The 14729-nt window shown below is 40.2% G+C and overlaps 1 protein-coding gene across 1 annotated transcript in view; it reads right to left on the bottom strand.

Moving 5' to 3' along the window:
- The window catches only part of susd6 (sushi domain containing 6), a 35738-nt gene that overhangs the window by 11898 nt on the left and 9111 nt on the right, over positions 1-14729 (bottom strand). Inside the window, exon 2 of the mRNA XM_030128453.1 lies at positions 13922-14107. Within this exon, the coding sequence (XP_029984313.1) occupies positions 13922-14066 (145 nt within the window). The 5' untranslated portion in view covers positions 14067-14107. The remainder of the gene's footprint in view (positions 1-13921; positions 14108-14729) is intronic.

Below are 14729 nucleotides of genomic sequence, written 5' to 3'. Positions count from 1 at the left end.
GAGTAGGGGAATTTGAGTGTGTGAATAAATGCAAAGGGAGGGAGGGCTGTATGTTGGATTAAGCTAAAGGCCAAGAGGATGATGATGCTCTCTTCGGCCTGGTAAATATGTTTTTGTTCTTTACTGGCCTCTGTCCAAGTGGTCTGTTGTTGTTGATGATGTTGTCAATTGTGGGTTGGACTGAGGACGTTTTTGTTTTTTTTGTCACGTTTCCCTGTTTTCCACTAATCCATAGGATTTTTAACTGAGCTGTTGTTAACGGAGTGCAGCAGACCCAGTGATGAGGTAGTGTTGGAAGAAATAACAGGGGTTTTCAGTCATTTCTGCAACCATGAGATAGTGCCTAGTTTGAATGCATTAAAAAAAAAAACACTTTTAATATTACATAAACATTTCTAACTAAAATGGTAAAAAAAAAAAAAAAAATCTTGATAAACAAATTATTTATTTATTTTAAGACTTTAATGTTCCCAAAACAAAATGTGATTTAACATTATCATGAGCGACTGTGTTTACATGCGCAGCTGTTTCCCACTTGTCAGTTTTGATCATATTCAGGATATTGTTTTCAAAAATGAACAGACATGTGGTTATTCATATTCCACATTATTGGGTGCTGTTATTGCAGCTGGCTAGTGTTCACCACACAAACTGGCAATTTAATATGAGATTCCTCTATGGTTAGCCTAACCTGAACTTCATTTACGACAGACTTGAATATTTCTGTAATTTGATTCATTTTCTAAACTGTCTAATGTATTTAATTGTTCATTATCTATTCTCCAGAAGTGAGACATTTTAATTTCTCTCATTGCTTGTGTTTCTCTTACATTACTTGGCCGCAACTCTACAGATAGTTGGCAGCAGTTTGAGATCTGGATTGTATGTACTGTATATATTCCACAGTATTCAGTATAATAGCTTATCCACATGACTGGGATACAGAAGTCTATGAATGCACCCAGTAGCATTTGTGTAGACTCTGAAATTCAAGACTGCTAAACTTCACAGTTCAGTGTAACAGAATGCAGAGTGAGAAGACAGATAACAGTATGTTCACATTTCTTTCATTTTATACAAGAAACGTAATTCAAACACCATTTGGTAACAGAGCCAACACACTAGAAATTATATGAGTCATATTGCATATCTAAAATGTGATATGTTGTGAAAATGTGTAAAGATAAGTCCCTCCTTTCATTTTAGCACAAATACGCAAACATCACAGATGAGCTTTTAGTGAGAGACACTTCACACAGTATGAGGTGACACAAGCCAGTACACTGACCCGGGTGGGTGACACGGGCTGTAACGTAGGACTCTTGAAGTCTGGGTAAGTGATACTAGGAGTGTCATGTTCTACTGTGAGAGAGTGAGAAATAGTCATGTAGTAACACTGACACAGAGTCACACTCATTTCTGCTTTCATGTTCAATTCACTCGTAACAGCTGGGCGGGAGGTAACTACAGTACATTTTGTTGAACGAGGGGAAAGGTTATGGGAAATAAAATGAGGGAAAAACGGCTTATAAAGGTAGTATTGTGTTACTGTAGTGCAGGGGGAAAAATGCAGTACAAAGCTGAAACCTCAAAGTATGAACCCATTTTACCAAAAAGGTCGCTGTTCCATCTTGCAGGCCTCTAGGGAAAGGCAGAGCTACATGAGAAAGAGGAGGACGATGAAGAAGAGCGAGGTGGTGTGAAGGAGGTGCCGGCACGTTTACACAAAAGCTTTTAGCCTGAGCACACAGGCGGACAGTTTACTCACTATCCAAGTGTAGGTTGCAAGTATCCCAAGGCGTCTTTGTAAACAGCAGGTTAGTGTTACTCATCCTATCTGCGTGTGTGAATGGTTGGTGTATGAACCCAGCGTCAGACAAAGAGGTAGTACTAATTCATCGTCACTCACGACTACAAAAAAGGCCAGCAAATGTCCCCACTGCCAAATCCAACAGTGTCATTTCTACAGTAAACAGGAAACCTGCCAGAAAACATGAGTCAAACAGCTGTGGGTTTCCAAAACGTGCGTTTCCAGAGAACTTGTAATATCTCTTCCTGCAGCTGCAACGAATATAGTTCCTCCAAGCACCCTGGGTGAAGGAAGTCACTAAACGGACAGAAACATCCTTCTGCGACCCACCCATTCCTCCCCTGCTGTCCAACGCATTTAGCAAGCCACGTGTGTTGCCATTATACTTCATTGTCCACACTCACTGAGGGATGGGGCAGTGTGACAGATTTAAGCAGCGTGCCTCTGAAAAGGACAACAGACAACTTTGCATTTGAAGGGTTAAATATGCATAAGAGGCCAAAGCGGGTGAGGGCAGGGGGGGGGGTGTCACTATTGTATGACCCCAAAATACAAACACACACATACACAGCCATTGAGCAGCAGATGGGAGGATGTTAGTGAAGGCGAACTGTGAACTCCCCCTTCTCTCTTCTGTTCACTACTGAGGACAGCTGGGAGGCAGACATTCCTTCTTCTCAGCTTTCAGAGGAAAACAAAAGAGAGTGTGGGACCCCTCCTACACACACGTGCATGTGTTCAAACACACACACAAGCCCCCCCCCTCTTCTCCGATACTGTCAGTGCAACTGTGGGATGATAATATTTCAGAGGCCCACAGCCTGCCAGCCAGCAGACTACGAGTGTCGTGTCTGTAACATTTGTTGAAGGTGAAAGTGAGGGGAGATAATCCCAGCTCTGCTCTCCAGAGCCGGCATGCCAGTGTGTTGGTACAGTAGTACTACAGCCATCAGCGTGTCATGAGGTGAAACGGTACTAAAATGTTTAAAACGGGAGTAGGACAGAGCTTAGTCTGCAGCTTGATGTTCATTTAAGGCATACTTATCTTTAATGGCATGCCTTTTTTGATAAACAAGTTGACTGCAGCAGCACAGCAGGCTACAGGCACACAGCAGCTACATCAAAAGGAAAACAAAATGCAGCCACACTGCACACAAAGGCTCTTTTTTTTGAAATAACACACGTTTACAAGTGCCATTGTGATTGGGACCAAAAGCAGCACTAAACAGTATGTGAACACAAACATTTCCAGAACACCAGACAATATATTACACAGAAACTGGCTCTGATAGTGCCCAACGGCTAATATTAGACTCAAAACTGGTTAGTTTGATGTTCAGTTTCAGATTTATTGAGCCATTGATTTTTCTGTTCAGTGTTCAGTTCTACACTCAGAGTTTTTATGTTCAGTGATGTAGATTTACTTATTTATTGTGTAGGCATTTATTTTTTACTTTTATGTTCAGCTTTACAGTTAATCCAAATTCTAAAGAAGTCAAAGATCGTTTATTTCTTACAGCATTTTCACCCCTGGGATGGAGGCGGATCGGCTTTTTCCAAACTATCATCATTATTATATCAGCCTTTAAAAATCCACGGCTGGTTGATCTCAAATTTATAGTACTCCCCTTTAGATATACGCTTCCCATAATGCATTGCAAATTTTCCTCAGCTCATGAAATATAGGCAAAGATGGCAGACACCTCAAAATATCTATGTTCTTCTAAGAGTATATGAAGCACCTAAAATTGCTGGTGTTAGATTTTCATACAAATGATTTATGGCTAAATGAAATAGTACACTTTCAGTCTGAAACCTCAACATGAGTTAATAACCTGACTAGATGGAAACTGACACTGACAACTGACATGACAACAAAATGTATCACTGCTTTCATGTAGGTTTCTATATTAAAATAGAACATAAAGCTTTGAAAACATCTGTCAACAGCTGTGAGATAATTGCATCCAGAGTGATTTTATCTGCCTAGTAGTCATGTGACGATGTATAGACAAACAAACATCTGTTCTGTTATACCGACTTAACAAACAAAGAAGTGGGGATAAAACTAACAATAAAGACAGAGATTGTGTTCCACACTTGGCAACAGATCGCCAGTAATTCAACAATACAGCCACTGTTACAGGCCCAAGTCGATCATCACCCTGATGAAGTCCAACTGGAGTTTGAAAGAGCAACTGCTAGAGCAAGTGACTTGGAGGGTCAACAAATGGCATCAGAGAGCACAACGTCTTCAACACATGTAGCTTGTACTGTTGAAGGCCAGTATGCAGTTTTCTGGCAGGGGGCTCTCAGTATTTTTCAGCAACTGTGGGTTCATACATGCTTACATTCTGCTTTGGTGCAGATTTCTCAAAATGCAAATCACTGTACTCAAAATTGAGACAAAAGCCTGTACCTGTTTTCTGGCAACAAAGAAGCATTCCCAGAAAAAAGCACTGGGCAGCCATCCATGAGCTTTAAGTACCAGCCAAGTCAGCCATGTCAAGACACGTTGGATCAGAGGCTGGTCTGGTCAATTTCAGCTTCCAACTATGAAGATTTTTCTTGACGATAATGTAGACTGCTGAATCTATGGTTTTAATATTGTAGTAAGTATCAAATTGCAGCATAAACTATTTCGACCATTTCACAGATCAGAGAAAGGGCTAATTTCTTTACTGTTACAACAATAGCAGGTAACAAGACACTAGTTGCCAGTGGGGAAGTTCAAGAAAGAGAGAATTAAACAAGCTACTGTTTATCATCATGACTACAATACAAAGCACAGTTATATATTACTGGCTAGAAGTCCAACACCACAAACAGTTTGTGGACACAATACAGAGATGAAACCCTGCCATCAACCTTCTGCCAACACTGAGAGTAAGGTAATATTACCTGAATTCCATAGTTACCTGTAGTTGTTTGAGGGTGACAGAGACCATATTGAATCATTAATAATAATTTTCTTTCAGTATGTAAACATACTGAAAGAAATACTGCAACTTAACAGGCCAAGAAGCCTTATCAACAAGTTCAAATGTACCAAGCAAGTCATAAATATTGGTTACTGTGACTGGTTCAACTGATGTTTACAGTCCCATACATACATTATAAACCCAAGTTGTTAAAATAGATATGTCAAAACAAGCTCTTGATTATAGCACTACAAGAATTTGCCTATCAACAAAAAATTGTTAGACTTGGCATGATAATTGTTTCTCACAGTTAAAAATACCACATATTTGTCATTTGTGGCTTTGCAAATGCAGAGTTGCTCATAATCTCATCCTTATATTTTTGGTGGTTGATCTTTCAGAAAGATATGATTTCAAGGCATCACTTCTGCTTGTTTGTTATTATATTATATTGTGCTTTGTTTGTTATTATTGTTGTTAAAGTGAATTTAAAGCTTAATTTCTAAACAGGTCTATGCACATATGTATGCATTTTAATACAGATAAGACATAGGCATTTCTCTTAAATCCTGACACAATTACACAAATGGATTCTCGTGGAGCCTATACAAGGATCTTCACCATTTGGCTGTTGTTGGTTACTGAGCTGTTTACAGATGATGTAATAAAAGCAGAGGGTATTAGAGTGGAGCTAAGCCAACTGGCCACTAAAGATCTCAACACTCCATCTAATGAACTGGTTACATCATGATGGATGGGACTGGACAGTACAAAAGAAAAACAGGAAATAATGAGGGGCCGACAGGAAATATTGAATGTTAATAGATAGATAAGCTGCTGACAAACATTAGACCAAAACATGTAGCATGCCTCTAAATAAAAAGCTTATTGTAGAAACTCAAGTAAGTACCATGTGCTCTTAAAGGTATCAACCGTCGACTGAAGCAGATATAGCATGGAATAAGACTAGCTATTTGCACTGAAATGCAGTCTGTTAAAGAGAAACAGATGTAGACCACCTCCACCCATGACAACAAGCAAAACAAATCAAGCATGATCGCACATGCCCTGCCCTTTCCCTCAGTTCAATATCTCTAAGTCTGTCTACTCAACAGGTCACGCTATTTGTCTGCTTTACCCTGACTGGGGCCCTATACACTATGGAGAAGTTCACTTTAGGCAAGTAGACATAGTTTCTGATTTAGAGCTTGACTAAAACTAAAAAATGTAAAGAGCTTTCATGTGACAGTGTTACTCCATTTCTGCTCAGAGGCTCTCTGCAGCTGTGGCATGTTGAGGCATGATCATCTGGATTTCTGTGAACTCCAACAGAAAACCACGTTGATTTGCAATACTCCAGTCATTGTCCTTCACTGAAACACCACTGTACTAAACTGATGGCCTTGCTGAATTTAAGAGACCAATCTCCATTTTTAAACAGTCTAGTTATATCTAGCCGTCAGTCCTTTTGTAGCCCTGTGTAACCTGAGAATTGCTGTGGTTAGGATACTGCTAATGCAAGCTAAACATTTGCTGCTGCTGCCGCCTCACATTAAAAGGTGTCCTTTGGCAAACAGCTAGAAGGCTTTATTGTAAAACTATAGAAAGCACAGCTTTAGTTGTTTGCAAGGTTAGCAAATAACTCACAATGATATTGGTGATGGTAAAGAAGCGGCTTTCACAGTAAATTGGCAGATGAATAAACCAAGCTTTAACTTGTCAACAAGGTGTTATCTTTTACCCTGCCCCCTGTTTAATCTATACAGAGTATTTAATCTGGTACAAAGTATTCATCCTGACCCACATCACAGGCTGTGATCATGGTTTTGCTCAAAGTCTGGGTCAATGTGGATGTCTCAACCACTGACAAATGCAGCACGAATGTAGGATGATCAATGCCATATGTAAGAAGATGAACTTGTGTGAACAGGATGCTGCCGTTGACTAATGGTGTGACGAAGATCAGCCTACGCAGCTTTAGTGGGCATGAACAAACACACATCAAAAAGGGGGGGACGAGATGGATGAAAAAACCGAGAGACAGACCAGTGATAAGATATTGAGCTGTCACAATGACCACAACACCACCTTATTGACCACAGCCAACCACAGGGGACAGAAGGCAACTGCCACAACCGCTGTGGTCATGGTTTTCAGATTTTCATGAAAAGCATACAGCCACCTATGTTTCACACAAATGATCTAAACTTCACATAAGATCTGCTTTCAATAAATAACAGCACTTTCATACAATACCAATATTACTTTTAAAGTGACCAAGTGTCAGTGTAAATAGTGGACTTTACAGATAGTGTTACATTATGGGGTGTTAGAATAAAAGTGGCACATTGAGTTTAGTTTAAAGTGAGTATTCAGAGTCTGTCTCTGTTTTGTTTGTCCACTTTAACCTGCAGGAGTGTGCAGTTACACTGTACACTGTATGTGGTTATACACAGATTACTTTGCCAAAGCAATGATAAACCGTGTTCAAGATCTTTATGTTATTAAGGAATGTAAAAATATTTTTGGCCCATTGCAAAACTCCAGTGGGACATATTAAACTAATGCAGGCCTAATACTAATACTGCGTTTTATGCTACAGAGTCAACTAAGAATCCCAGCAGAGGCAGTTCCTTACCTATAATAACCCTAAACATTTTAAACTGAAGACATTTACAGGATAACTTACTTTGGATTAAATTTTAAGGCTGCTGCCTGTCAGTGCAAATCAAACAGCATTACAAAACACAGAGTAAAAAGCAAGAGAAGGTAAGGATGAAATAAACCAGAGAAATAAAAAACTAAAAGAAAAAGAAAAAAGAACAGAGGCAACAGAAGACAGGAGAGACTGGGGGATATATTTAGCAGCTCATTAGTCAGAGATGTCCTCTACTCAGCAGGCTGGTCCCTCAGATGAGGCCCTTTGGAAATCATTATGACTGCCTGCTGCTTCAGACAACCACACAGAAACACTGGAAAACAATTTACAAACTGCCTCTTCTCACTGTGTCTTTAATGTAGCTTCAAAATAATCCTCAAGTTCTTCAGAGAGGCCTAGAACATTTGATATGGACATAAAGTGACAGTGTTTTATTAATAACTACATTGCTCCAATAGTCTGACTATAAATGCAGGTTAATGTATATTTATCTGCTCTCCATGAGTTGTTATCAGGTTAGACTGGTGTTGGCACTGACTGACTGACATTCATTAACCTTCACTATAAAGCACCAACACTACAAGTCAAATAATGAGGCGGTGAGAAAAAAATCAAATTTGTACTAAAACACACACCGCAGCATAAAGTTTAAATTCCCAAGTCAATAACAATGAGACACGGGAGTCATAAAATGAAAATCACATCCTATGATAAGCTTAGTGGTAGCAGGTGGGGTGGCAGCTCTGTGTAGCTAACAATAATCCCGGCCATCTGGGATTTTCAACAAGTAATGGAACTGTCTGGTAAACTGTTTAAAGTGAATGAAATGGTCTTGCATCTCCTGTCCACACCGCGATATCTGTTTCCATGGAGTATTTTTCAGTCTGGTGAAGCATTTAAAGTTTCCCCGGAGGGTTTGATTGGATGGGAGAGCTGTTAAATGACACAAGGTGAGAGCTGAGAGTGATGGCTCAAGTGATAAACACACAGGTAATGAAAGGGAAAAGCTGATGGATTCAACCAGACTGCTGCTAATGGTCTCTGGTCTCACCTGGCTAATGGCTTGAGCCTAGAGAGCCAAAGAAAGAAAAACAGAGACATCACAGAAAAGGGGCTGTGCTGAGTTCAATGTAGTCAGTAGCAACGTTCACATGCACATTAGTATTCCAGTTTTATTCCAAATGTAAAAATATTTTTCTTTAATACAAGTCATTAAAACAGTATGAATACATTGATATAATTCAGCATTTCAAGGATGCACGCTGCACTTTTGGATCATGAGTTTTTTGTACCACACCTCTGGCAAATATGCATACACCAAACAAAATACCGCATTTCCAGTCAGGACAAACACACTACATCTATATTAGATTATTGGACAAATCATCCTTTTCTTCTTCAAACACTGGAGACAAATATCATGATAAGTAGTATATATGTGGTCCAATTCAGAGGCAGGTTTATGTACAAACAAGGTTATTAAAATGTAATAATGCAAGGTTAAATGTAAATGAAAGTTTAAGGTAAAAGATAATGTTAGGTTCAGATGTGCAGGACTATCGTGCAGTAAAGCCCTGCTTACTTTGAGGAAAAGAAATGATCCTAGATACATAAAATGAGTGAAGCGTTTGTGGCACAAACAGAATTTAATTACTTTTATGCCCCAATATTTATAAAATCCAGTACCTTCAGACATCCCAGTCCACAGATTGTATGGGAAAGCACATTACCAATCAACCAAAAACACCAAAAGATGGTGTTTTGAAAGAATGTAAGGATGACAGACCAGTTGAAAAAAATGGGGGGATCCTGCTTTTTTTTAGCATCTTAAATCAGCATATTGCCCTTTATGGAATACCAGAATATTTTGTGCATGTTAATATAGTCACTTGCAAACATACACTCACAAAGAGTTAGTAGTCCAAACTGCAGATTGGTGATGTGGTGGAGCTGCAGTTTTACTGTGGTTTGGCCCGTGGCTTCGATCACCCCCCTAAAAGCACTCTTTGTTCTCACATTTCAGAAAGAAGCCAGTAGCCAACGTATTGCTTTACTCCTGGCAGCCTTCAAACCGCCTTGCTAACAGGACTTCAGGGGACTATTCTGAACAGTTAATTGCACTGGACCCATTGTTTCCCCACCTCAGGCTTCACTGTTTGTAAACGCAGCCTATCTAGCAAACACTCTGTGAAAGCTGGAAACCAACAGTGGGCAGGCAAATGCAAAGTGACTGAGGGGTTTTTTTGTACACACTTACACACCAACACACAATTTTGTCTGGCTACAGAAAGCAACAAGTTTCAAAGGCTCTAACAGTTTAAAGACGCCAGAAGTAGGGCATGGCTCATTCAGATATTTTCCTCTGTGGTCAGAGCAATGACGCTATGTTGGCCACTAGACTCTACTCTGTTATTAAAGGGAGTTGTCAAGCTTTCTTCCTTGAGCAACTCGACCTTCGAGAAAACATCCTCATATCCTCGGGCTGGTCCTACACACTGATGCAAGTACAGCCAAAACAAGGCACTGGCCTGTGCAAAAGCCCTTTTATGAGGCTCAGAAAAATGTATGCAGCTCCAGCCAAGAATGGACAACAATCAATCGTCAAAAACAAACACAAATCTCATAGGACATTAGAAAGGCAGCTCTCTGCTCCTTCTCTTGCTTTTTCCCCCTTCCCTCTGCTCTGTTCCTTACCCTATGACTCCATTTTTCTTCCAGTTCCAAAGGGAAGCCACTTCCCGTTCTCACACTTCACCATATATAAACGTCACCACCACGCAGAGCACACAGCAGGGCTGTTTGTGGGAGACTTCTTGTCCTTGCTGGTATTTTCCTGTAGACCCTTTATTCAACTTCACTGGACAATGGGTTTTAGAGGGTATACATTTAACTGGACATACAAGGATGGTCAGAGTTTCTAGCTACTGATACACACTAAAACAGTGTAAGAGTAGAAAAAAGAAACTACTGCAAGTGATCATGAACAGACCCTTAGGCGCTCTAACTTCCCATCTTTCCTCTTTCAGTTCTGACTCACTGTCTAAGTCGACTTCCTCAGAAACACACCACAAAGGTTTACTGTAAGCAATTGACACCATATTAGGAACTGAGCTCTAAGGAGCCAACATTACTGGAATGTCAGATAGACTCAGAAAAGACATGCAACAGCCGATATTTGCACTGTACCCTGAAAATTCTCCAGACTGATGCCATTTATCCTTTGCATACACAAAAGTCAAGGTGGTGCTTTGTTGTTGTGTTTGTTTACTGGCATCCTCCTAGAATACAGAGCATATTTTGTTTAGGGTGTTGCTACTTTTGAAAGAATGTCTGTAATCATAAACGCAAATGTAATCATACACAGTAATCACAAACACAAATTTGAGGGCAACATTCACATTAGCTCAGCAGACTTACTGCTGGTAATCTTGTTTACAATGAACAGCTGAATGACAGATAAAAGAGACATGACTCGGGATGCAAATGGGTTCATTCTAAAAATACCTTTGCTGGAAAAGCTTTTGACCATTTCCTTACAGAGCATATTAATGTGTACAAGAAACCGTTGTTCTGCCCTTTCCACAAAGAACATGACGCCACAAATGCGGAAGCTTCAAGCTTTTCCTTTCATTGTTATAGGAACCAAAAATGGGAGCTAAAGGTACATGCTGTCCTGTCATCTACTTTCCCATCACTTTAAAATACAATCATTATTAAGACACAAAACCCTCCAACGACAAACAATAGAGGTTCAATACTGCACTGTGCTACATCCCTGAATTCTGTTCGAGTATGCAAATGCCTTACAGTATTTTTTAGTATCCATTTCTATTCCTACTTCACGCTGCTATTTGTATGAGTCTGGAATAAGCCTGTCAATAGTGATGACATTTCATATTCATGAAAATTTCCAGAGCAATCTCCATCCCTGGAACACGTCAAGGGATTACGTATGTGAATTATGCATAGTGACCATGAATGGGTGAGAGACCAGTGAAAAGAGGAACTTATAGTATGATGACCTTGAAACACCTTTATAATATTATAATTATAGATTAACAGATCATTTCAGACTGATAGAAGTTCTAAATCACAAACACTATTCTGTTTACACACCAACTTCCATGTCTTGTATTTTAGTGTTGCGTCTTCTTATGTTCACATATAATGCTTTCATGAGATTTATTCCCCAATTTCTATGCAGAATGCCACATGCTATACTATAAAGAATTCATTTCTTTGCTTGTCACACAAGAGAACACAAAACTGCATATTTCATCTTGTATATTGTGTTCAGGTCTCAAAAAGCAAAAAAAAAAACAAAATCTGTTAGGGAACAGCAGGTTCTGTTTGTCATGCTTATAAAGTCTGATTAAATATTTAGCCTTATACCACAGTTCCTGAATTCAGAATATTCAAAAATTGATCCGGCAGCAACTTCATTCATTATTAGGAAGTCAGGGAAACTGCTTATTCCCAGTACAGTGTACCTAGCAATCAATACATGCTAATTACTTATCATATCACGATAATTCAGTGTTTTCTAAGATAATGTAGAAGATTATAAAATGTCACTTGAAGTCTGTGTAAAAGAGGTCAAACATTTGATTGACATAAATAGGTAAGACACCTGTCAAAAACTTATGACAACACTGAACTATGTACTGGAAGGCTGAAATGATCATTCTGTTGCAGACTTAGTGATCTCTGACTTAAATTCTGTTTCTGGCGGCTCAAATATGCATGCTATAGCTGAAAAAGTCCAATAAAGCAGCTAGACGGGGCATCCATTTTTCAGGTCGTAGTTGTATCTGACATTTGAGAGAGGTTGTACCATTTACTAGCTAATTTTGTAATATATGTATTTTTAATCATTCAAATTGGGCTGAATGGCTAATAACATCCTTCTGTGATGTGACAAACTCAAAATACATATTAACTACTGTTTTCCATGGACTCTGAGCTCTTGAACTATGAGTCAGCATTAACATTACCTTGTGTGTTATGAGGAAGTTGATGTCAGAAATAGACAGCTATGGAAACACCTGAAAAATACCCTTTATATTGTCAGTCTTCACCATTTTAAAATTTCACTGAGCAATTTGTCAAGTAATGAGACAGTAGGTAGCAGCAAGTTTCAGCCAGCAGCAGAAACTCCCTGCAAAGAAGTGGCTTGAAAATTGTTGTAAATAAATGTACAGTAGAGAGAACAGACTGTCCCTATCCATCATTTGAGTGGCAGCTTTAAAGGGGATGGTGCAGCATGGGTATTCATCTCTACGTAATGCACCAACTGTCAGTCACATGGTTCATATAGGATCATTCTTTTGATGGACTGACTCACTGAAGTTACGGACCTGTATGGGCGCTACATTCACAGATTACCAGGGTGCCACGCAAACAGAATAAGAACTGCACACATACCCACACATATACAGTACACTGAGCACGTGGGCTGGGGATTTGAGGACACATTTCCTTGGTATTGGTAGGCTGTGTGTGTGAGGGTTGGATGCAGAACGTGAGCGCGATACCAGCCCCTCTAGGCTCTACATGAATCATGTGTGTTACATAAGATAGAAAGAGACAATACACTTGAGATCAGCAGTAACCCTCACTCCTTACCCTTCCGACCATCTCTGCTTCTCTCTATTCCCTTTGTTCTCACATTCATGCACACATTTATTTATTTAAGGCATTAAAAAAAAAGCCAATCAATTTGCGCTTCTAAATCTCCTCTCGTGCATGTATACTTATTCGTACACAGAGTCCCCCTGCTCTCCGTGGCAAGGACATCTGGCACATTTCACAAGCTGGCTGTGATGTAGGTAGTGTGTACTGGGGGAGGGGACTGGAACATTGGAAGGATGAAGTGAAAGGAAAGCTGGCAAAAGTGAAGGAGTTCAGTGAGTTGCACACACAATTAATAATATAACCCTTTCCTGAAACAAAGAACACAGCTCCTCTCCTTGTACCCATTGATAAATGTATATGTTACCTATGGGTACTTAAAATTCCCAGTGCACACCACATCAAATTCCACTAGAAGACAATTAATTAAATTTAAAACACTTCAAAGATCCTAAGCCAAGATATTAACCTTGGATCTGCAGCTGAAAGACTAAACCTGATCTGAGGGTTGGTGTGGGGTAATAACCAAAGCTTGCTAGCCATGCTAAAAGCTCTCAGAGGACTCTAAATGTCATGGCTGATTAAAACCTTATGACAACAGTGTGACCGCAGACAACATCATCTCTCTGTTTCACTCAATAGCGGAGGAAAACTGTTGTGACTCATTAGGCCAGTGAATGGATTCACACAGAGTGGGTGGGACTGAACTCTGAGCGGTGCTTGGAGACACAGCAACCTGACCGACCCAAGGGTAAAGGCAGCCAATTTAATCTAACTGACCTGCAAGACGAGGGGGAAAATAACCTCAATCAATTCACGAGAGACAAGCGAAGATGGCGGTTCAGGCGATGTGTATCACGAGGGAGGAGGTAATAATGTGTGTGTGTGTCTGTGTCTTACCTGATGCGTGACCATGAGGGAGCAGGGTGAAGAGGAGAAGAAGCGCGGAGGCAGCCAGCCTGTGGGCTACAGAGGAAGAGGAGGAGGAGGAGGAAGAAGAGGAGGATAGGGCTCTCGTCTGAAACGCTACCATTCCATCGCACATCTTTTCCTCCGGCGACCAGCGAGAGTCCTCTACGGCTTAACCTGTCCAGAGAGAAAAGGATAGAAAGGGGGGAGGGAGGACGCGGATTACTATCAACATTCAGTGGGGATTACGTAACCAAAAGCAAGAGAGAGACAGGAGGGAATATAGAGAGAGCTGTAAAGACTGTAAGAGACAGAGGTAGTGACAGAGAAAAGGCCCTCTGTGCATGTCACCAAGAAGCAGCTGCTTTACCGATAATGCCTGCACATGAATGACTGTGTTTCCTTGTTTCATGCTTCATGGCTTCACAATCAGCAAACTCCTACTGTAATTAAGTCACTGTAATCTAAACAACCAGCCCCTCTTCCCAGCTACATACTGACAATCATCAGGCTCTCTCGCTACCACCAGTGGCAGCAGTAGCAGAAGGACTCTACTGATCCGCCTCAATCCCAAATCTTGGCTCTGCCACTAGATCTAACTAAATAAACAGACCAGTGCGCTCTGTATATGATGTAACATCTGATGATGAGGTAGCAGCATTAGGAGAGAGAGACTAAAAATACAAGTGGGAGAGTCAGCGCAAAACAAAACAGTGATTACAACGGCAACTTCTGCACTTCTAATGATCTGGAAAGGAACTTGCTGAGAAGTTGTATTTGTACTATAGCTTTCATTACA

Source organism: Sphaeramia orbicularis, chromosome 24 (assembly GCF_902148855.1).
Source record: "Sphaeramia orbicularis chromosome 24, fSphaOr1.1, whole genome shotgun sequence".
In the NCBI taxonomy this organism is placed as follows: domain Eukaryota; kingdom Metazoa; phylum Chordata; class Actinopteri; order Kurtiformes; family Apogonidae; genus Sphaeramia; species Sphaeramia orbicularis.
Note: the sequence above shows the minus strand (reverse complement) of the source record. Positions and strands in the feature narration are given on the sequence as shown.